This window comes from Cynocephalus volans, chromosome 4, assembly GCF_027409185.1.
Source record: "Cynocephalus volans isolate mCynVol1 chromosome 4, mCynVol1.pri, whole genome shotgun sequence".
Taxonomy (NCBI): domain Eukaryota; kingdom Metazoa; phylum Chordata; class Mammalia; order Dermoptera; family Cynocephalidae; genus Cynocephalus; species Cynocephalus volans.
In genome coordinates this window covers 73,358,940-73,382,335 of record NC_084463.1, presented here as the reverse complement: position 1 = coordinate 73,382,335, position 23,396 = coordinate 73,358,940, and the positions used below count along the sequence as shown (strand labels likewise).

Genomic DNA, 23,396 nt, shown 5'->3' with positions numbered 1-23,396 from the left:
GTCCAGATCCACTTGCTCATTCCTCATAAACCATAGGTTTATGACTCAAATTGCACATTATTGCTTTTCCTCAGTCCAACATAACACTGTCACTGTACAATAGGTCTACAACAAATCACTGTATTAAACCATTCAGAGGATTCCATTTTCTAATATCCTTGCTATCTACCCACACCTTCATCACCAGGAGTTACATTCAAGAGAATTTATAAGCTGTAAGCCAGAACAAGCATGATGCATGGTATTATGATAAATAGGAGAGTTCACTCAAATAGGAGATACTGGCTAGATCTCCCCCTTAATAAATGCATCATCTGCCCCTGTTGAAGCCTGGGAAACTGTTAGTTGAAGTCTGTAATAGATCACCACGTTTTCTCTATCTCCTTGAAAAGAAGAGAAATTTGTTTTAAGGTTGGAAAAGCATGGAGTGAGTCTTATGTTTTTTCTTTTTAATTATGCAATATACTCTCTCTTATGTTCTTTCTGCTCCAGCTATACGAATATTTTTGTACAACCCCAAATTCTCTCATGCCTTTATGACTCTCTTACCTTTCTCCCAATTTATCTGCTTCACAAACTCATTCATTTTTCCAGTTTGGCTTAACTGCTCCCCACATCAGGTATTATCTGACTGCTCCTGGGAAGGCTTAGACATTTCTTTTTGTGTATCAACTGCACATTCCATATATCCCTCTTGTAAATGCTGTGTGCCTATCTCTCCTAGGTTCTGTGAGAGTATGAACTAGATCTTTTGATCCTTTAAATCTTGTGTCTACAGGGAGTTTGATATATATTTTTAAATAAATGTATACATAATTATATTTACTGTTTTACTTACAGTCATAAGAATAGTTATACTCAACAATATAAGCCCTGTAATAATATTTCACCTATTGTCATATATAGTAAATAAAAAATCACTTGCTTCAGATTTTCTCAACCCCCTTTCAGTTGAAAACATTTACCTTTATTACAGAATGCCTCTTATTCAGCAGATTCCTTGCCTTTATATAGTAATAGACCATGAGTTACATGTAGAGTCTATCAAGCTTATGTTTAACATCTATATTTGCAGAAAAGAGGTTTTTACTGTCCCTGAAAAATTTATGTTTAATGATGTGAAAAGAGATTATTGAATGGTTATATTTACATATTATTTCTAATTGCTCTCTATTTTAATTTCCAAGCATTACTATTATTTTAAAGATCATATTCTGTGAAAATAAAAGCACTATTAAAATGTGATTAGATAATTTTATTTGCCTAGTCACTTGAAAAAATTTTAGATACATGACAAATAAAATTACACTTTAATGGAAATGAAATATCTATATTATAAACTATAAGACTATTACTTCCTATTACTATAGGAAGACACCTATAAAACAAAAAATCTATATTGTTGTGTTGCCTCTCAATATAAGCACAAATTAACATACTTCACTTGGGTTTGAGAGAGATCACAACTTTTCATGCCTGTTTTGAAAAGGTGAAAAGATATAGTAAAATGTCAGGATAAATGAATATATATGTTCAACAGTTAAAGAAAAAATATAAAGAAAGTCAGTGTGGTATAAATGACCCACGAGTCGCAGGCTTGAGGCAACATGAGTGTATGTGGGGGTGCTCTTTCCAACACAAATACAGAAATGCTGCATAAAATACAACAGAAGCATGTTGTTTAATTACATTCTGGGACAACAAAGAAGAGGGGGAAATACCTGTAAGCCAGCAATGAAGAAAGAAATGAAAACCAGAAGAATAAACTTAAGTGAACTCTGAAGCGATCCAAAAAAGTTTCAGATGTGGATATAAGACCTAAGAGCTAAGCTCTGGCGTTTAAAGTCCATGAGGGTCTGGGATATGTGACCTCAGGCTCACTGGGAGAGAGTGGTGAGAACTGAACTCTATGCAGAAGATGTAGAACCTCGAAAGCCTGCCTTAGTCATGAAAATAGGGCTAGAAAGCACTACACAGAAAATGTCAACAAAGCTAGGAATCTGTCCAAAACTTTGGTGAGAAGAGAAATCATTTATGACTAAAAACAGAACAAACAAACAAAATAAAATCTTGGCCTATAATGGGAGGTGAATTTTCACTACCGCATGGTGTAAGAATCTGTGCCAAAGAACAGACACTGGTCCAGGACTATTGAAATTGCCAGGGTCTGGAGGAGGCAAATGCAAAACTTTTCTGTAGCAACAGGTGTGCATATATGCAACAACAACAACAACAGAAACAAAAACATAAAACATTTGCACATGAATATTTATGGAAGCAGTGTTCATAACGGCCCCAAGCTGAAAACAGCCCAAATGATCTTCTATAGCACAATGTATAAACTGTTTTATTTATTTAATGCATTATTATACAACAATGAGAATGAATGACTGTCTAGCCCCATGCAAAAATGTGGATTAACATCTAAGTATAATGTGTGTAAAACAGACACAGAAAAATATTGTACGATTCCATTAATAACTTTTAGTACCCAAACAGTCAAAGCCAATCTATGATGTTAGAAGTTGGGATGGTGGTTACTTTTGGGGAGTGACTGGATGGGGCAAAATGGAGCTTCCGGGCACCTAATGATTTAAAAATTTTTTGATCTGGGTGATACTACCATGGTTTAATTTACTCAGTGATAATATGTAAGCTCTACACCTTATTTTGAGCACTTTTCTGAAAATATTTGTCAATAAAAAGTTTCTTTCATTTTAAAAATCGCTCCATTTACGATAACAACCTAGAGGGAATTGCGATCCAACAAAGTCCGAGTAGGGCCAACCCCTGGAAATCCAGAAGCTGAGGGTCACAGTCAGAAGTGTCCAGAGAGAGGAGAGGCATCACCTGCATTATAGCATTAGAGTTGGAGCTTCCCAGTGAAACAGCTCCATGAAACCCATCCAAGTATCCCACTAGAGAAAGAATAGACTGTAATCATCCACAGACACAGAGAACTACAGTGGCAGTCATATATCTACCTGCTGTGTGCAACTATACCTCTCCCTTTAACCTCTCTTCCCACACTTGACCCTCGAAAGGTCAAAATCAACTGCCAATGGGCCTTAGAAGTGTGAACGGGGTGACCAAAGAGAAGCTGATCCTGTTCTTTCTTCCCTGCAAGATTCAAGCCCCAAGAAGTGAGTGATGAGATGGGCAAAGGAGAAACCTGACATTAGATGACAGTTCGGAATACTGACTATAATGCTGGCCTGGGCATTTTGATTTCTGAATTGAGATGGTTCTTCTGATTAAAACCTATGGGACTAGTCTAAGATTTCATGTAGGGGATGGAAGAACTAGCCCACAGAGCAGGTCTTGTTGTTAGAGGTCATGCTGACACTGGTTTGAACACACACACACACACACACACACACACACACACACACACACACACACAAAACAATGAGGTAATTATTTAATGTTGCTACAAATATAAAGGTAAGCCAGTAATTTTCAACTAGGGGCAATTTTGCCCCCTTCTCCCAACACCCCTCCAAGGTATTTTACAATATCTGGAGACAAATTTGGTTTATATGACTAGGGGGTAGGTGTTATTGAGGAGAGGCCAGGGATACTGCTAAACATCCTAAAATACACAGGATGGCCTCCACAACAAAGAATTACCTGGCCCAAAATGTCAGTAGCTTGAGGTTGAGAAATCTTGGTATAAACTCATGATTCCCTCACTTTTTCATAAAGATGTATTTTCTAGGTCTGTCCACTGAAAATGCCTAGAAGTAAAGACAACTCCAGCAGCAATAGACATGAAGATTCAGATTGTCATGTCTAATTATTTTCATCTAAAAGCAAATTAGCTTCATGTAGAAATGTCTGATACAAGACTGGGGCAGTAAGAGTACAAGTTGAGCCTGGGAAGCTTTGTTGTGACAGCGGATTCAATTTTATTGAGGGCTAATAAAACTGTGTCAAAGCCACACTGACCAAAGATAAGATTATTCGATCTTCAAAAAGAATTAGTTCAAGTGATTAAAACAGATTGAACCTACAAAAAGCTGTAAGTACATAATGATAGGTAAGAAAGAAAAGAATGAGAGAAAGAAACAAAATGAACTCACTGGAAACCACTGAATGTTGCTAGGGCACAAAATCATTATTTTGAAAACTGATAAAGGTAAATAATTAAATGTCTATTAGGTTTTCCATTATAAATTGTGTTTTAAGACTACTAAATTGCCTTGTGGATGAAAGGAAAACTATAAAAAAAAAATTTATACTTGGTAAAATCAGAAGGGATAATAAAAGTAGAAGATTATCCCTTCACAATCCCCAAAGAAATGACTACCACTTGTTAAGTCTAAAAAGACAGTTTAAATAGTCCTCCATTTTCCAGCTACATTTCTGTGTGAGGCCACATTTTCTTCGTATGCTGCAATCAAAACAACATATTGCAACAGACTGAATGTAGATGCAGATGTGAGAATCCAGCTGTCACCTAATAAGGGAGACATTAAAGTGACATAAAAATATGAACAAAGCCATTCTTGTCATTACATTTTTTGGTCTGAAAAATTAACATCTAATGGGTTTTCTATTTTTTAAATTAGTTAATTAAAAAGGTTCAAAAATTATCAATTTTAATTTCTAGTATGATAAATATTGACAAGATATAATTCACATGTACAAAAGCTCTTTGGGCTTACAAAAATTTTTAAGCATGTATAGGGATCATGAGACTAGACTGTTTGAGAACCTTTGGCCTGTGTGGGATTCTTGTCAAGATGTTTAACCTGAATTTAATCATGTGGGAAAAAATCAGACAAATCCAGATTGTGGGACTTTCTACAAAACAGCTGGCCTGGATTCCTCAAAAATGTCAATATCCTGGAAGACAAAAAAAGGGTGGGAGATCTTTTTATATCAAAGGAAACTAAATAGAGTTGTTAGCCAAGTGAAATATATAGACCTTGACTGGGTCCTCAATGAAAAAAAAAGCAAATCTATACAGAACATTTTGGGAATAATTGAAGAAATTTTAATACTGGAAATTTTAATATCAGAAAAATTATTGTATTGATGCTAAATTTCTTTTTTTTAATTATACATACATGTGGGGTACAATGTTTTATTGAGCACAGTATAGGCCAATATATTAGGAATTTAACTGGTTTAATGTAATCTTATAACAAAATAGGTATTACATAGGTATTGAATTTTCTCAAGGAGAAAGGGCTAGTAATGTGTATGGAAATACCTAAGGATAGAGTAGACCTACAGAGTCTTGGGCTAGCAACTAAGATGGCGCCAGATATGTCAGCTGGAGGACAGAGACATGGGCACTGAGCACCAGACGTGAACACGTGACACGTGAAAGGAGTTGCTGGGGAGAGTCATACCACACTGGGAGCCGCAGGGCAGAGAAGGGCGCCTCTTGTCTCTTACACCAAGATGTTGCTAAGCTTCATCCCGAACCAGAGGCCACCCCAGGAATCCCAATTTCCACCAACCATCAGACAAACAAGAACTTCAGTAGAGACTGGGCATATTCTTAAACTCTTAGATAAGTAAGAATATATGTTGTCTTAAAATTGTACTGTAGTATTTTCTTATCTCATTCAGCAATGTTTTCATCTCATCTAGTTCTTTCCTTATAACTCCCATTCTTGTTTCACAGGTACTGTTGTCTTTTGTACTAACTCAGAGTAGATTATTATCCAAATTTTTCTTCTCTTTCTTTCAGCAAATAAATTTTAAGTACAGTTTTCCTAAAATCTAATATGCTTATTGTTGATAGGGGTGTTAAATGAGACATGACAGTACTCTGGTGGGGGAATGTGACTGTGAAATGAGAGACTGGCAGTCACCTAAGTTTGGTATGTTTTAGGACAATGACCAAAGTTGGGAGTTAGAATGAGCTGGATGAGTGGGGAGTGTCAGGAAAAGGAATTAGAAAGGAAAGGGCCAATTGCCAAGACACTAAGAGGTGGCCTGGATTGCGTGAGGAAGCGAGTGAGGTTAGAATTGAGTGAGCAGGCAGAATAGCAGTAGAAAGTAAGATCAGACTACAGCAGGGCTCAGATCCCAAAGGGCCTTGGAGATCATTGTAAGAACTTCGATTTTCCTCTGAAAGAAATATAGTGCAACTGGAGGGTTTTGAGAAGAGGAGCGACATTATCTGACTTACATTTTAACAGTATTGCTTTGGCTTCTAGGATGAGACTAGACTCTAGGAGGGCAATGGTGAAAATTAGACCATCAAGAAGCTATTGCAATAAATCCAAAGGGGATCGAACGAAAATGGTCAGTGGAGGTGTTGACGTAAGGTCAGATTCTGGACATACGATGGTACTTCAAAAAGTTCATGGAAAGATTCATATTACCTTTTAATTTTGTTTTTCCACAAACTTTTTGAAGTACTGTTATATTCCGAAGGGAAAGCCAAGTGGTTTATAGAATCCTACTTGGTGACACATTCCAACATTTATATTTTTTAGGAACTAAGTCCTCCATGTTACCATTCAAAATTATTTGTTCTTCTTTCTCCACTTCATTTGTTTTAAATTTAACTTCTTTTTGACTATGGATCAGCTTCTCATCCATCCTTTCTGAAGCTAGCTCTACTGCTCTTTCCAAACAACACAATTGCTCTTGATCTCTTCCAAAGTTTCTCATAATTACTCACACATCTTTTAACTTGTAAAATACCAAACTGTATGCAGCATCTAACCAGTTACACTTCACACCTATAATTGTATGTTTAGCTAACCAGTAGGCATGTAGGGAATGCTAGAAGCTACATATTACATACAAGATTAAAAAAACACCACCATAATCATTTGACCTCATATACCACTGAAAAATGAGTTTAAGGCATTTACATAAAAAAAAATGAAAAAATTACAAAACTATTTGTCAACAAAGTAGTTTAAATCATTGTGCTACTCTGACACAAGAGTACTACTTTTTACACACATGCCAATGTTTAATTCTTTCTCTCACATTTATGCAGTTTATTTTTTCTTCCTGAGTATAGAAACTCAGAATTTACCAATGTTCAACTTCACTGTTGTGCTCAAACTCTGCTTTGGTACATCAGGTGACTTGAGATTCTGTTATAATTCTCCAGAATCTCTTCAGCCTCACTTGAAATTGGCTTTGTAAAAAAAGTAGAATTGTATGGATAATTAATTAACATTTTTCTGATCATTATTTAGGTCTAGGCCCCTGAATATATGAGTGGACTACTACCAGATTTTTAAGTCTTTTTTGATAAATCTCTCAATCAATTGCTACTATCACATCTTACTTCAAATACAGTGCCAAATGGTGTGGAATAGTGAAAGAAATTGAGTTTCGGTGTCTGGCAGTACTGAGTTTGATTATCAGCTTCACTACTAACTAGCTGGGTGACTTTAGGAAAGTTACCTTCCCTCCCTGCTTTAATTCTTATATCTAAAAAGAGGGGACAGTAGTAACTCTTCAACTCCTAATAGAGAATTAAGGGATATAATGAATACAGTACAATGTGTCTACTATAGTGCCTGGTAATAAAACAAGGACGCAAAAAGTGTTAGTCCCCATCCTCCCTCTCTGTCCTCTCACATTTTTAAAAATTCTTCCTGGAGAAGAAAGCATTCCTGTTAGGGAGCAATTCCTAACTGTAATGTCAACCAAGACATATGCAACTCTGTTCTTTCATCCATCTAGTAAACCTTCCACACTATAATTTTTCTTAATTCTCCTTCTTTAAATCTTCAGAAGTTTTTTCTGTGCATCTTCCAAAAGTATTTGCTGAATGCGTTTAGCTTGCAACCAACTTATTTTACATATATCATTTCAGCCATTTGTACTATGGTACAAAGAGCAAGAACCTGTGTATGTGGATTTTTATTTGTCACTATTACTCAGGAGCTCTCAAAGACTTCTAAACATTTTTCATTAGGTTAAGTGAAATTTGAGAATGATTAAACTGTATATCACACCTTAACCACTGCTGAAAAAATCATAGAGGTTTGCCTTCAGGTTCTGAGTACTAAGCTGTCTGAGTCCAACAGGGCTGCTATAACAAAATACAATAAACTATGGGGCTTATAAACAATAGAAGTTTATTTCTCACAGTTCTGGAGGCTCAGAAGTCCAAGAAAAAGGAGCCAGCAGATTTGATGTCTGGTGAGGCTCATTTCCTGGTGTCCTTATTGTGTCTTCATGTGGTAGAAAGGGTGAACTAGCTATCTGGGGCCAGTTTTATAAGGGCCCTAATCCCAGTCATGAGGGCTCAGCCCTCATGACCTAATGACTCCCCAAAACCCTACTTCCTAATACCATCACCTAGGCAGTTAAGATTTCAATATATCAATTTTGGGGGGACACAAATATTCAAACCATATCATAAGTTTTTAAAGGTCTTGTTTACAATATTAGTAAACAAGATTCATCTTTTATGATAATGAACATAAATCCATATTTCAAATTGTCTCCTTGATTATTTCTATTTTTGTTTTTATTTATTGACAAACCTTATTACATTGGTTTAAAGCTCTACATTTGGCTGATGAACAGCTATTTCTAGAGATAAAAGAAATTTCAGCTCTGCCATTTTTCATGTTTACTTGTGGTAAAATTAATTGGAATTATCTTAAATCTGTGGTTTATTTGTGGGCTCAGATAAGCTGCAGTACTTTGCCATACTCTAAGCATGAATTAAGGATGAAGGCTGCACTAGTCAATGCCTCTGCAGCATGGAGCTTGTGCGCTTTCCTTAGGACACGTGGCACACTGTAAGTGCTACTTGCCTCTGATTTATGCATTGAGAGTGTGTGCTAGGACAGATACCATTAGTATTAATGATTCATTTTTTATTTTCGAATAAGGGTTTATATACATAGATATTCTAACATTTTCTTCACACACCTCAGTGCACAACCTGGGTGTGCATCGTATTTGAAAACCAGTGCTCTCGTACATTTTGAGTGAAATGACCCATTCTAGTCTTCATCAAAGCTCTTGACTCATGCTGCTGCTGTCCTTCCTTGCCAGCCTCTTTGCCAGTCAGACTGGATCCCACTGCCTTCCTTCATCTCTCCCAAAGTATCAGTAACACAAGGTGATTATGAACACCAAAAATTTACTTAAGGTAATTAAAACCCAAGGCAGTAAACAATTCAAAATTTGCTGCCAGACATAAGCATTCCTAGAGATTTATTACCTATTCATTACCTGCAATAGGGAATTTCTCACAGGCGTCTATTCCGTTTGAGCCCTTGCTTCCTTCCCACTCTGTCGCTGGACCTTCTCTCTATTTCCTACTCCTTGCCCCAGCTGCCAACCTACAAGCCTCTAATTTATATTATAATTGCGCACAGAGAAGTGCAGTTCTTCTCACTTCACCCCTCACAATCCAAAGTGGACTCTGGACTGACCTTTGCATAAAAAAATCACTACATTACCCTGCTTAACAAAAAAGTCAACCACTGTGGTCTCTACTGTTAACACAACACAAATGCTGCCGTGAACTCTGAAATAAGAATTTTTTAAAATTAATATTTTTCATCTAATGCTTAGTCAGAATTCATACTTTCTCACCCATCCTCCAGCAAGTAAACACCAGAGTTAGCTGCTCCCTATTCAATGCTTCCATAATTCTTAGTTCACACCTCTCATAAATATTATCAGACTGTATAATAATAATGTGTTAAATGTCTTGCACTCTAAGTTATGCATTTGGCTTATTCATTTCTGAGTCTCAATATCTAACACAAATCCTGGCACAAAGAAGGCATTTTTTTTTGAATAAAGGAATAAATGAACAGATGAATGTATAGACCAGAATGTATCAATTCTCAGAAGTTATATTATGCACAGAAGATTATATTATTTCAATATCCTGATGAAGAATATATAAATACAATTTGAAATTAATCTACATCTCAGGAGCCATGTATCAGCTCCCTAGGTGTCCTCTCTGACTCAAAAGTATCTAATTTCTGTTCAAATCCATTCTGCATGATGCTCTGAGGATAATTCTCTCTAAGTACTACTTTAAGCATCACTTCTTTACTTAGTAAGATAATCATGTACAGTAGACTCTCTGTATCTACATGTTCTTGCATCCACGGATTCAACCAACTCTAGATAGAAAACATTAAAAAATAAAATAAAATAAAATAAAAAATAACAATACAACAACAAAAATAATACAAATAAAAATACAGTGTAACAACTATTTACATAACATTTACATTGTACTACGTATTATAAGTAATCTAGAGACGATTTGAAGTATACAGGACGATGTGCATAGGTTATATGCATATACTATGCCATTTTATATAAGGGACTTGTGCATCCCAGGATTTTGGTCCTGGATATTAAAGGGGCAGATACCAAGGGATGACTGTATTTTTTACTTCTTGAGGTCAAAATTCCTCTATCTATATCTGTCTTTACCCTAAATTCTTTTGTGCAGCTGTCATCACCCTGCTCAACTTGGTTCCAGTCTACCCACTAAACACGTTCCTCTCACCATCACCCTGACTCAGGTCCTTAGTGTGCCATCCCCAGACTGTTTCAATCGCCTCTTACCTTCCTGGCCTCAATCCTTCCTATACACTGATATATTAATCTTTCTAAATTAATGAATAAGTCACTATGCTATTCAAAATTCTTTAGGGGCTTCTCACCCTTTACTCAATTCATTGCAAACACCACATTATGGCATTCAACATTTTTTTTTTACCTTCTATTTAATAATCCTCACCATTCATTTATAGCAGTGGTACCTAACTTTTTTTTCGGGGGGAGGGAGTCACCGATCCCTTTGAAAATCTCATGAAAGTGATCATCCTTGGAAAAAAACCCCGCACATTTTATACACAATCACAAGGGATTGTGACCATGTTCTAGGCTTTAACCAAACCATACTTCTGCTCATTCTGTACTGTTCATAACAGGCATTATTACATCTCTTGCTATCAAAAATATGCATTCTCAGCAGCCCATCTAACATGCTACATTTTCCATAGAAACGTTTGGTATTCCTCGTTAAATATTATCTTTTTTTCCCTTGACATCAAAACCACATTCAGTTTATATTACCTATATTATAATTGCTGCTGGGGTTGTCTCATCTTCCTGATGGAATAGAAAACTATATGAGGTTAGAGATATTATGGCTTATTTACCTGTTGTAGCTTTGTGCAATAGTAGTAAGAGTCTACGAAACATGATAAGAACAAGTAATAATAATTGCTTATAAACACTCATTGTAATTTCCAAGGTTGCTTCATTGTAAAACACCAGCAAGCACCACTTTCTGCATAGTCTATGAATTCATTTCTGAATACATATCCAAAATCTCTTAGCTAAAACCTTTTTGGCCACGTTTCAAAGTTCAGAATTGTTTATATTTTAGAAAGATAATATTGAGCAACACTTTATAATGAAACATATTATATTGATGCAGCGAAAGATATGAATATTCACACTACAAAATGTCCTCATGTGAGTTCAGACCAGGTTTTACTGCCAAATGAATTCAGGTCAGGTCAGGTATTGTTGACACATGACTACAACAAAATTTTGTTTGCAGAGCTTTTTGGATATTGAGATTGTGGGTGAGGAATTATGGACTAGTGTCTGTTCTTGGTTCCATCTAGTCAAGCTAGATTCCTTAATTCATGATGCAGGGTGATCTCAAGCTTTTCTCCTCAATTTTCCACCACAAGTTCATTCTTTGTTGGTCTCTTTCAACATTCTAGGGCACCTGAAGGTTACAGGTGATGCATATATCCATTTGACAGCAGTAGGGGAACAGAAGGCTAGATGAGACTAGGCAGAGCCAGAGTGGAGGAAAGTCAGGGACCAGGTTGGTCTCTAATCTCCTCCTCAGTAAATACTTGCTTAAAGAACAAAGCATATCATCAGAAATTGGAAGTCCCTCAATTATCCTGACAGTAAGAAGTTTGGTGGATATTTTTTTCAGATAGTTTTCTACACCTAGTCATGCCAAATGGGTGAAATTATTTTTATCCATAATGATACTGTTGCTTGCTTTTTAAAAAATCATGTGTTTTAGAGACTTTTTCACATCAGTAATATAGATAGCTAGCCCACTCCTTAAATGCCACAAAGTTTTTCATTGCAAAGGTGTACCATAATTTATTAATTTCCTTTTAACAGACTTCAGGCTGTTTTCAGTCTCTAAGTATAACAAACAATGAAGTAATAAACTTCCTCTTAAAGGTATCTTTACACATTTCTAGAGTTTTTCTAAGGATGAGTTTCTAGAAGTAGAATTTTGGGGCCAAAGTAATGCATATTTTTAATAGATAATACCAAAATGCCCTTAGACTCTCCAATGGTCATTATTCATTATTTTATCAATCTGATAGCTGGAATTCCCATTATTATTTTGATCAGTAAAGATTATTAGTGAGTTCAGCATTTTTCACACTTCTATAGACTGTATTTTGTGAGCTGTCTTGATATCTCTGCTCATTTTTCTTCTTGTTTTTTTCTTAGTGATTTGTAAGAATACTTCGTATATTAGTAATAACTTCTTTTTGACTTATATATCTGTCACAAATAGTTTCCCAATTTGTTGTTGTCTTTTGACATCAATTTCTTGCCCTAATAAAAATTCTTGAAATTTATTATGTAACAAACTTGAGCAAGTTTGTTTTTGAACTCTGGATTTTATGTAACTATTAGAAAGTTTTGCCATTCCAAGATTACAAATACAGACCTCCATCTTTTCCTTCTGTGCTTTTAAGTTTCTTTGCATTGAATTAAAAAAAAAAAAACCTTACATTGTTGGCCCACCTGAAAGCTTTCTTTTGCATAATAAGCCAAGACCATTTATTGAATAATCTATCTAAAAATAAAAACTTCTTAACTCCTAAATCTTTCTGTAAAGTTTGTGAATAAGTCCTGCTAGCTCCAATAAATTACCTTTTCTATTGCAGGACAAAATAATTTCTGCCAGTGTTATCTCTTATTTTGGGTAAGTTAATTGACTTTTGAGTCTTTGCTTACTCCCTTATGAAGTGGCAATAATAAATTCTACTTTTCAGGATTGTTGTGAAGAACAGAGATAATAAATATAAAGCATTTAGCACAGTTTCTGCTACATATCAGGCAGTGAGTAATGACAACTATTGGTGCTTTCTTCCCTGATCCACTCACAGCACTGTAAGTGTGCATCACAGAATTTAATGAGGCACTAAATTGCAGTGTTGTGTGTTAATCAGTCACTTCCACACGCACTGGAAGCTCCTTGAAATCGAGAACAGTATCTTCCGCTGCAGAGGCAATATCCAACAGAGGTTAAGAGCACTGGCTTCGGGAGTGGAGTTATGCTCTACTGTTCACTAACTGAATGAATCTTGACCAAATGGTCATCCTATTTTTTCACAGATGCCAAAAACATACCAGCAAATAAAGTCAAGAAAATACTTAAGATTAACTCAAGTACTTGAATAAGCACTTGACTGAGATCTAAGGGTTTCCTGCTATAAAAAAGTGGTTGAAAAAAAATGTTGGCTGAGAATCCTTTGTTCCAATAAACTCTTAAGTAGAGGTGTAAACCATTAGAGCTGCTCTGAGCAGAAGTAAGACTGAGTTGAGGAGCACAATTTGAAAACCAGTCACCTGTAGGAGACCATATTTTTGTCTGAAAAAGTATAATTAACATTTGTTCAAATACAAAACAATCTGGAGAGACAGCACAGAAGCAGGGATTAAAACACAGAAGTTGGAGTCAGAACCCCTGAGCAGTAGTAACCTCTCTGTATACCCTTCAGTAAAATACAGACAATAATAATAGTACCACCTCATAGGACTCTTCCAAGGATTAAATAAGCTAATACAATGAAGCAGTCAGAATGGTGCCTGGGTCACAGTCAAGGCCAGTTAAGTGTCTGTAAAAGAATAAGTCTCTTGTTTAACATGAGGGTATGTTAGTTGAACAAACTGCAATCCTTCTAGATTTGTCTAACTGAATATTATGGTATGTCTCTCTGGTATTGTCGTAACTTGTATCAAAGTATTCTCATGTCCACTAGATATACAACAGTTTGTTTATTTTGTTTTATTTTGTTTTCTTCTTCCTGGTTTTGTGCATGTCCAAGACAGGAGCCACATACATATTCATCTTTGTAGTCCCAGCACAAGCAACCATTAAATGTAGTTAAGTATCAATACATGTATCTGGAGTGAATGAATTAGTGAATCAAATAATTTTAGCACCAGGAAGAAAGCTAATCATCTAGTTCACTGAGAGCTGTACCAAAACACTTAAATACATTCTGGAAAGAGGAGTAATGCATGTACTCAAGCACAGAAGTGCAAAACATACTAACTCAAGTAATGGTGTAATTAATTGTGCCTAAATAAGATTTTCATACTGTGAAGTATTATGTAGTGATTAAAAGAACAAGTTAGAACTACATATATATTATATATATACATATGCCTAATATACATATATAAATATGCAGGGTTTCATGTCATTATTGTCTGAAAAAATAATAGAAATAATGCATAAATTATCATATGTGATACCATTCATGTAGTAACATACCCTAAACAACATATTACACACTCATACATACACACACATGTAAAAATATTCCTAGCTTCTGACAAAGGGGTCAGTTCTCTAGCTGTCCAAGCATTGCATAAACTAATCTCTTAACACATCTGCAATTAGTTACACACATGCAAATCGGTAAAATGTCCCTCTCCCCCACTACATTAGGGCAGTGGCCAGCCAGGTCTGTCTTGTTTTACTGCTCTTTCACCAGCACTTAGCACAGTGTGTGGCATACAGCAGGTGTTCAATAAATTAATACATGAACTAATGTACTTAAGGCAATTAATCATGACTAATTAATACATGAATAAAAAATGAAGATAATATTGCAATACAATTAAAAATCCATCAACGCCTACTTAGCCTAGTATCTTCTATATTTATTTATTCATTCATTCATTCATTCATTCATTTATTACAAATATTTATGAGATACAAAGCTGATTGTCTCCCCTCCTGCCCATGATGTGGGGGCCGGATTCATACAGCCTAGTATCTTCTAAATAATACATTTCAACTGTATTACATTTGTTCAATCATATTATGTCAAATGTATTCACTACAAGTTCTGTCATAAAGCATCCAAAGAATAAGAGTGTGGTATTTTCAGGTATGATGATTGTTTCATGTGGCAAATAGTTGTTTATTGAATGCCTAATATATTCCCAACACTGAGCTAGTCACAGTGCTAAGTCACAAAGATAAGCTAATGAGAAATGGTCCTTTCCTTCATAATACCAAGTCAGTAGCCTAAATTTGTAGAACTGGCAGGTCATTATTACTTCATGCCCTCAAAAGTTACTAAAGCAGTTCCACTACTTCCTGGGTCACTTCAACCCTACACATCTTGGTAAAGGAATGCAATGTGCTACTCAACTAACTTTTTTTTGGCTAGTATATCTTAAACCGTTCAATTTGCTTAAGAGAGATCATCTCTCTCTGCTGCCGTATCCCCATTTCCTGAATGGTATCTTTTTTTCTCTACCTCTTCTCTCTTCTGTCTCATACCCAGGGAAACCCAGTTTTCTGGGTGAAGGGTAAATTTATAGGATTTATCATCTCCCACTCCTCACTTGGAAGAGAGATGGGGAAGCTGACTCTTGGCCTTTGATTATGTCATCTCATTGCTGCCCTAAATGTGAAGTTAATATGATCCAACCTGTTATATTATACACTTCTCATTACCCTGGTCTTGCATTCTCCTTTAGGATTCACTTTTAACTTCATGTTTCATCACTTCGCTCACATTTTTTGTCTCAATCCTCTATTTTTCTTAGACAGCATTTCCCATTATGAGAAAAGCAGCATAGTAATTGAGAACAGAAATTCTGGAGTCACATCATCTGGGTTTGAATCCTGACTCTACCACTTCTTTACTGTGATTAAGGCAGCTTAACATCTCTGGGTCTTAGTTTCCTCATTTACAAAGAAGGAGTAATAATAACACCTACGTTATAAGGATTAAATCAGTTGAGAATTGTAAAACGCTTAAAGAGTCACTGGCACGTAGAAAGCACTTTATAATGCCATCATTATTATTATCTTTGGTAACATTAATATCCATGTTGTTGCCTATTGACTTTCAACTTCTGGCCTATCCGTGCATAGTTCTATCTTGAGCCAGCTCATCACACTTTAAGATTTCAAATCTGGTATCAAGTCCTTCTACCCATCTTTCTCATCCCTGAAAACTCCCAGAATATTCTCTCTATTCTACTGCTTTAAGAAAAAAAACAGTTCTCTCCCAATTCACCCAAATATTAGCAATCCAGCCTCTTAACCTTTAACTCTCTCGTAATTTCCTAATATGAATATTCAACTCTGATCAGTGTAATCTTAATTTCTTTACTCTTCGTTGAATATATACAATTAAAACCTCTCCTCAGTGCCTAGAGATCTCATTTGTCCTATAACAGCCCAAAGAGGTTCATATCTCCTATGTAACTTTTCTCTCATCATTCTAGAACATGCATGTTCTAGCCCACAACCACCTCCCCTCTCCCCAAACACACAAACTCACAAACCAGACAAATCTCATTCATAGACATTACAGAATCGCTTATCTGGGCATTTAGTGAGAATCTTTATTAAAATGTTGTATGTGCATACGTTACCTCACCGACTTCATTATAAGCTCCTTAAAGGTAAAAACAGTACCAATGGAAGCTGACAATACACCAAGCATTCTTTCAAATACTCAGGGAAAGAATATCACTGGTATAAGTGTAAATATAAGAGGTATACAATAATTGCCAAATGAATGAATTTACTCAAACAGTTTTATAATCTCGCTCTAGTTTCATGAACAATTTATCAACATCTATCTTAAGTTTCTCTTTACAAATTTTGCTAAATAAGGGTGCTTTATTTTTACTACTTAAGACCACAGGACTATGCCAACAGTAGAGATCCATCAAATGGTTTCTAAGAATAAATTTGGGAAGACTTCTATGTTTTTGGATGCTATTCTGATAATAATGACGTGGAAGCACTTGTATTTTACAGTTAGGGTGCTCTTTGTTCTATACATGCACTTTAGGAAGTAAATTCTGAGAATTAGCACTTATCATATATTTATTTGTGCATACTATCTCTGATTTATAAGCATTTCAATTAAAAAAATACCTAACCTATGTTCACTAACAATCAGCTACTAACTAATCATGTGACTTTTGGAAACTCAGATTCATGTCTTTGGGACTTGCTTATCTTTAAAAGGAAGAAGCTGGGCTGGGAAAAACTGGCCTTTAGTGGTTTCTTAGGGGGACATTCAATTCTAAAAATTATACTGTTCTGAGGAAACTGTAATAATGGGTGAAATCATATTAATGCAGAAGGGAAAGTTCAAGAAACCACAACCAAGGTTAGATAGAAACGGTAACTACAATTACCCACTGGAGAATAGACCTTTCCCCACAAAGAACATCCATCTGTAACTATGACTAAATGATATCAATGGGAAAGTTAAGGCCACTCTCAGTTGCTCAATAGTCTCAAATACTCTTTTTTAACAGTGCCTCAATTAATTCAAAATGAAAATAAACCCCCCTGAAGCTGAGTATGTTCAATATCATTTAAATACATTCATCTTTTGTGAAGACAAATCATGTTCTAAAAACACACAAAGCAAATATTTTTTATGAACTCCTTTGAAAGCCCTCTTAAGGTGAAAATTCCTCACTCTCTCTCCTTTTCTGCTTATAAATAGAGGACTCTTGAAATAAAAACAACTCAGAAACAGTAAACAAAAAAGCCGACATTCAGATCTTTGGTTCCTTGTCTAGGTGTGAGCTCAGCAATCCAGAGGGAACACTAAACTCCATTTCAGCTTGTTATAAAATACATTTATTGATAGTATTAAAATGCGAAATAATCTTTCAATGTATTTTTATGTTCAAATATAAATGTGTTTGGCTGCTTAGAGTTTAGATAGAGAAATTCAAAAATATTTTCTATGAAGGTTAAAGTTTGAAACACTATCAATTCAATCCGAGATCATTAAATATGTAATTTAAATGATTTTAAAAATGTGAACGCTTTACTTAAAGCAAAATACTTCTTTAGAAATTATATTATTGTGATGTCCAAATTTTTCATTTATCTGTTTACTCCTACCCTCTTTTACAAAAATATACTAAATGAAAGGAAACTTTAAAAATTTGTTTAAAATTACCATTATAAAGGTATTACATAAATATGCTTGTAAGGAAAAGACAACACATGTAGAAGATGTGTAACTGCATCATATATGTGTATGTTTATATGTGTACATATCTGTATATATGTGTTATATGTCTATAACTGAATCTACATATATGTTGTGTATATATATGTACATATATACAATTTCAACTACTATCTTTTTGCTTTTGATCAAAATTTTAAAGTGCTTTATATATATAATAGACTATAAAAATTTGATTAGAATTCTTGAAAGCTAAATAATTAGTGAACAATAGTAGCACTGTCCAAGATTGTTATGACTTGTGTCTAATACTGAAAATGTTAGTCAAAGAGTATGCAAATAGAATATCCAACCACAGTCAATTTTAAGTATTATAAATAAAAACATATTGTTAAAACATCATCATATATTTTAAGTCATACAAAAATATATCACCATTTCTTAGAAGATGCAAAGGATAATTGAAAGCTATAAAATATTAGATGGTCTGCATTTACAATTAAATCAATAATAAAAGATGAGGGTAAAGGAGCCTACCTTCCATTGCCCTTTTAAAGAAGACCTTACAGCTCCCACAGGTAAGGACACCATAATGACAGCCTGATGCTTCATCCCCACAGATTAAACAAATCTTCTGAGGTAATGACTCGAAGCTGTACTGTGGGCTCTGGCTGGCTTCTGAATCCGGCCTTGAAATGCAAAACAAAGTACTCCATTTACTTTTAGGTGCACCACTAATACTAAACTTTCTTAAACTAGCATTGACAGGGTGAAAGGGGATTTTGAAAACAGAACTCTTGAAAGACCTGCAAACTAAACTTGGTGGAACAGACTACCTGGATTCACCAGATTTGCAAGTTATTAGCCATTCACAGAAGAACCAACATAAAAGAATAATAATTAGCTTCTAATGTTATGTTCACGAAAGCAAAAGTCTATTGGTTAAAAAAGAAATCTTTCTATAATTCTATAAAACTTGTTATATAGAAACAATTCGGTCTTTGACAAATGAAATGTTATGTCCTTACTGTGTGCTGGGTAACCATAAACGTGTTTGGCTTTGAGTTCAGTCGTACTAAGCAATGCTTTTGGTTTTAGTTTTTACAACTCAACTCTTTAATGATTGTTTACTTAAATAAATATATGCGTTTATCATTTTAAAGTATTGTTTAATACAATATAGCACTGTTTTGCCTACTCACAGCACATAAGACTCCAAACCGAGCATACTTTTTTTTTACATTCCATTATTTCAGTGTGTAAATTAAAATGTTTCTGAAAACATGTATAAAAAAAGTTGTAGCGAATCCTAAACAATATCAGAATACGGTGCACTGATGCTTAATCCACCGTCTAAACATCACACTTAAAGTTAATTTGAATCTTGAGACTCGTATGAAAATTGAGCCGTGGAAGTGACCACATCTCTAAGATGGTTCTGCTTTCAGTTCCGGCCGGCCACCTTTCATGAAGTCCCCTCCACCCTCCCGGGGGAGCGGTGCCTAACTCCTCTCCAAGGCAGGCATTCCTGCTAAATGTCCTTCGTCTAAGAAAAGAAGCATTTTATACAGCCCGCAACTGGCCGACCCCTTTCCGCTCCGCGGGGCTACGGCGGACTGAGTGTGACACTGCACATTTTAAATCAAGGTTGGTCCTGCTTCGGAATCTCGAAGGTTTGGAAAGATTAAAAAAAAAAAAAAAAAAAAAGCTTTTGGGGAGGTACGCTCCCAAAATGGCATATTCTGAGCCCCCTTTATGCCCCCCAAAGAGGAGGGAGGCAAACTGCTCCTGCGCCGCGTCCCGGCTGCCCACCCTCTCGCGGCCGCCGCGCGCCCCGCCCCGGGTCCTCACCTCAGGTAGTTGAGATAGGGCGGGTAGACCTGCGCCAGGCCCTCCTTGAGCACGGCGGCCTGGTAGCCGAGCTGCGGGAGCCCGTTGAGGCCGAGCGGCGGGTAGAGCGCGGGGGCCGCCCCGGCGGCCGCGGCCGAGGCCGAGGTGGAGGGCAGGCCCTCCCGCGGGAGCAGGCAGGCGCCGGCGCCGGGAGCCCTGCAGGGCGACTGCGCGAACGGGCCCTGCTGGGGCGGAGCGCCCCCCGCCTTGTACAGGACGCACTCCAGGGTCGACCCCGACGAGAGCGCTGACGACACCGTAGCACCGGAGGGTGCAGCCGCCACCGCCGCTTCCACGGTTCTGGAGGAGGTGGCTCGCGGTGGCAGCGGGGGCGGCAGCGGCGGCGGCGCCAGAGGGAAATCCTGGAAAGCGGCAGGGTTGGCACCGGCCATCAGGTACGGACGCGGGGGGCGCGCGGCGGCTTCCGCGCCTTCCTCCTCCTCCTTGATCTTCAGGGCGGGCGGCTGGAAGTCTCCGTACAGAGGGAACGCATCGTCCTTGGGCTCGGCGTCCGGCGGGTACGCGCAGTCTGGGAAGTCCCCGCCGGCGAGCGGGGTGGACGAGGCCGAGGGCGAACCCCGCGGCGGGGCGAAGGCGCTGGCGGCCGCGGCCGCGGCCCCGTAGTCGTAGCTCTCCCCCTCAAGTAGCTGCCGGGTGCGGGCGGCCCGGAGGGCATGGTTGAGAGGCAGGATGGGCATCTGGATGAAATCCATCACTGTGGTGGACAGCGGGGAGCGCCCGGGCGCTACCGGCGGGTCCTGCTCCGCCAGGGCGACCCTGGGCGCGGAGAAGCGGGAGTCTTCCTTGGGGACGAGGGCGATGCCTCCTGCGGCCACCCCAGGCGCGATGGCAGGGGCTCCAACTCCGGCCGCCGTGCCTCCCAGGGTCCGAGGTTTGCCCTGCAGAAGCTGACCCGCGGAGCCCTCGAACTCGGAGCCATCCTCCTCCTCCACCTCCACCGCGGCGGGCTGCGGAGACGGCTTCACGGCGGCCCCGGGCCAGTGAGGGCTCCCAGAGGTCGGGAGCATTAGCTGTCGGGACGGGGACAGGGTCCTGGGCAGCACCTTATGGGCACCTGCCGTCTCGGAGCTGTCGCCAGCCTTGTCCCCGGGTCGGCTCATGAGCGGGGACAACACCCCCTGGGTGACAGGGGTAGCCCCGGGGTCTGCGGGAGGCTCGGGGCCAAACAGGCACCAAGAGTTGGTGGCCTCGCAGGCGGGAGGACTGACGTGGCTCTGTCCAGGACCCGAGGGCGCTAGAAGCGTGTCCAAGACACTATCCAGCAGCCCACTGTCCTTTTCTGAGGGTCTAGAGCTGCCGCCTCCTGCACGCCCTGTGGCTTCAACTCTGGAATATGCGCCCTCTACGTCTGACAGCGAATGCTGGTCCTGAGTCTTCCCGTCTGGGGGGTCCTGTCCGTGGCGGGGCTGAAGGAAGAGTAGCCCGTCCAGGGAAATGGGTGCGGCCGAGACCACAAGCGAGGCGTCCGAAGTCTGGCTCCCCTGGAAGGGTCCAGGGTCCAGGCGACCCAGCAGGGGGGATCCGACCTCAGTGGGGGAGGGTGCGCCGCCCGCCACGTGCGGAGCCCGGGGATCCTTTGCCTTCAGCTCAGTCATGACGACCTGTACTCCCCTTTTCTCCTCCCCCGTCTCTAAGGAGGAGGGAAAGGGGAAGGAGGAGGGGGTGCGGGAATATTGGGGCAGAGGGAGGAGAAAATGGGTGTTGAATTTGGCTCGACCCGGGGGATCTCCACCTCCTGGGTCGGGAGGGGCGGCGTTGGTCAGCTCCTGCCCTTGCCCTCCATCCTGTCGTCAGAGGAAGGGTGGTGGTGGTTCTGTCCCGGCGGCAAGTGGGGAGGGCAGGGGATGGTAACTGTAGGGAACGGTCTCCTAATTGGGAGAGTTTTCCAAAAGTTCTCCGGCTTCTGTCCGAGGACGGGAGACGCAGAGTACTCACAAGTGTGGCACTGGAGTGGCTGCGGCTGGGAAAGCAGTTCAGTTATTCGCGGCTCTATCGCCCGACTTTTTCTCTGGCTTCAAACCCATGCATGCTGTGAAGCTCCCAATCCCTGATGGTGTTCCACTGCCCTTCTCACTAAAACCCTGGGTCTAGCCGGACCTCTCGGTATGGCCCATTCTCAGAAGAGTCGTGATTCTCCCGGCTCCCTACAGCAGGCTCTCTGCGGCTCTCACAGTTCTCAGCAGTCTGGGAGGACGAGCTGCGTCTGGTTGCAGATTCCACTCAAATGCCAAGTGAAGCCAGTTCTCACTGAGAATGTTACCTACACACATCAGAATCCACGCACACTCAAAAACTGCAAGACAACGTGAGTAGTGACAGCTGTAGACTGGCCCCACAGCTTTCTAACAACGGCTCCTCCCTCTAGGGAGGCCCCGCCCACAGCCCCTCCCTATCCCAATTAGGGACCAGATCTGAAACTCTGGAGTTGGTGTTCCCACCCACTAGTCTGCATTCCACCCTGAAGAGCAGGTGCTTTGGGATGGAACTTCATAAGCGTATTAGATTTTGTACTACAAATTAAGAACTATTGCCCCATCTATTTGGAAAAACGAATGGATTCTATCAAGCTAGATTTTTGTAACCATTTCAGGATTTCAGTTTTGTAAAGATTTAACATAGAGGAAGGTATTTGGCTACATTACCTTTTACAACAAACATATCAAAGATGATCCTAAATACTTTAAAAGAGAGTCTCTCCCTTATGAATTCCACAAAAGTCAGTGCTTTCAAGCTTATCTTACTATAACCAACATGTCCAGCTCCTCTCGAACAGTCCTCAATGAGATACAGAAATTTGAGGGTGGGAAATAGTTGGTAACATCTCTCTACCTGTGTGGGAAGTTTGGATGCTGTGTGCCATAATTTAACATGCCCTAAGGAATACATTTAAATTTTTAATAAATAGCACTTTAAGGAAAGTTTCCTTTAGCTCCAGCTTATAACCTGGGCTGTATCATAAGATCCTCAGTAAAAATGTGGAATAGTATTTTCTCCCCTCAATATGTTTATTCTTAAAAATAATTACCTTTGGGCTTTTTAAAACAGATCACCTATTAAATTATGAGGACACGGTAAAGAGAGGGGAGAGTATTGCAATATATATTTCAGATACATAGTCATAAACTAACTATCTCCGTGCTAAATCCAAGACAACTGGGTATCCTGACATCATTTTAAATATAACCTGTTCAAAACAGAAATAATCATTTGAGAAGTTCCATATATGGCCTCCTCAAGGTCCCATCT

General features: G+C 38.8%; 1 protein-coding gene across 2 annotated transcripts in view; it reads right to left on the bottom strand.

Annotated features, from left to right (window-relative positions):
- Positions 1–21,745, bottom strand: part of PGR (progesterone receptor) — a 75,499-nt gene extending 53,754 nt beyond the window's left edge. For both annotated transcript variants that reach the window (XM_063094381.1, XM_063094382.1), the window contains exons 1-2: positions 20,091–21,745; positions 18,777–18,928 (exon numbers count right to left, since the gene is read on the bottom strand). In XM_063094381.1, the coding sequence (XP_062950451.1) occupies positions 18,777–18,928; positions 20,091–21,745 (1,807 nt within the window). The remainder of the gene's footprint in view (positions 1–18,776; positions 18,929–20,090) is intronic.
- Positions 21,746–23,396: the final 1,651 nt, after the last annotated feature.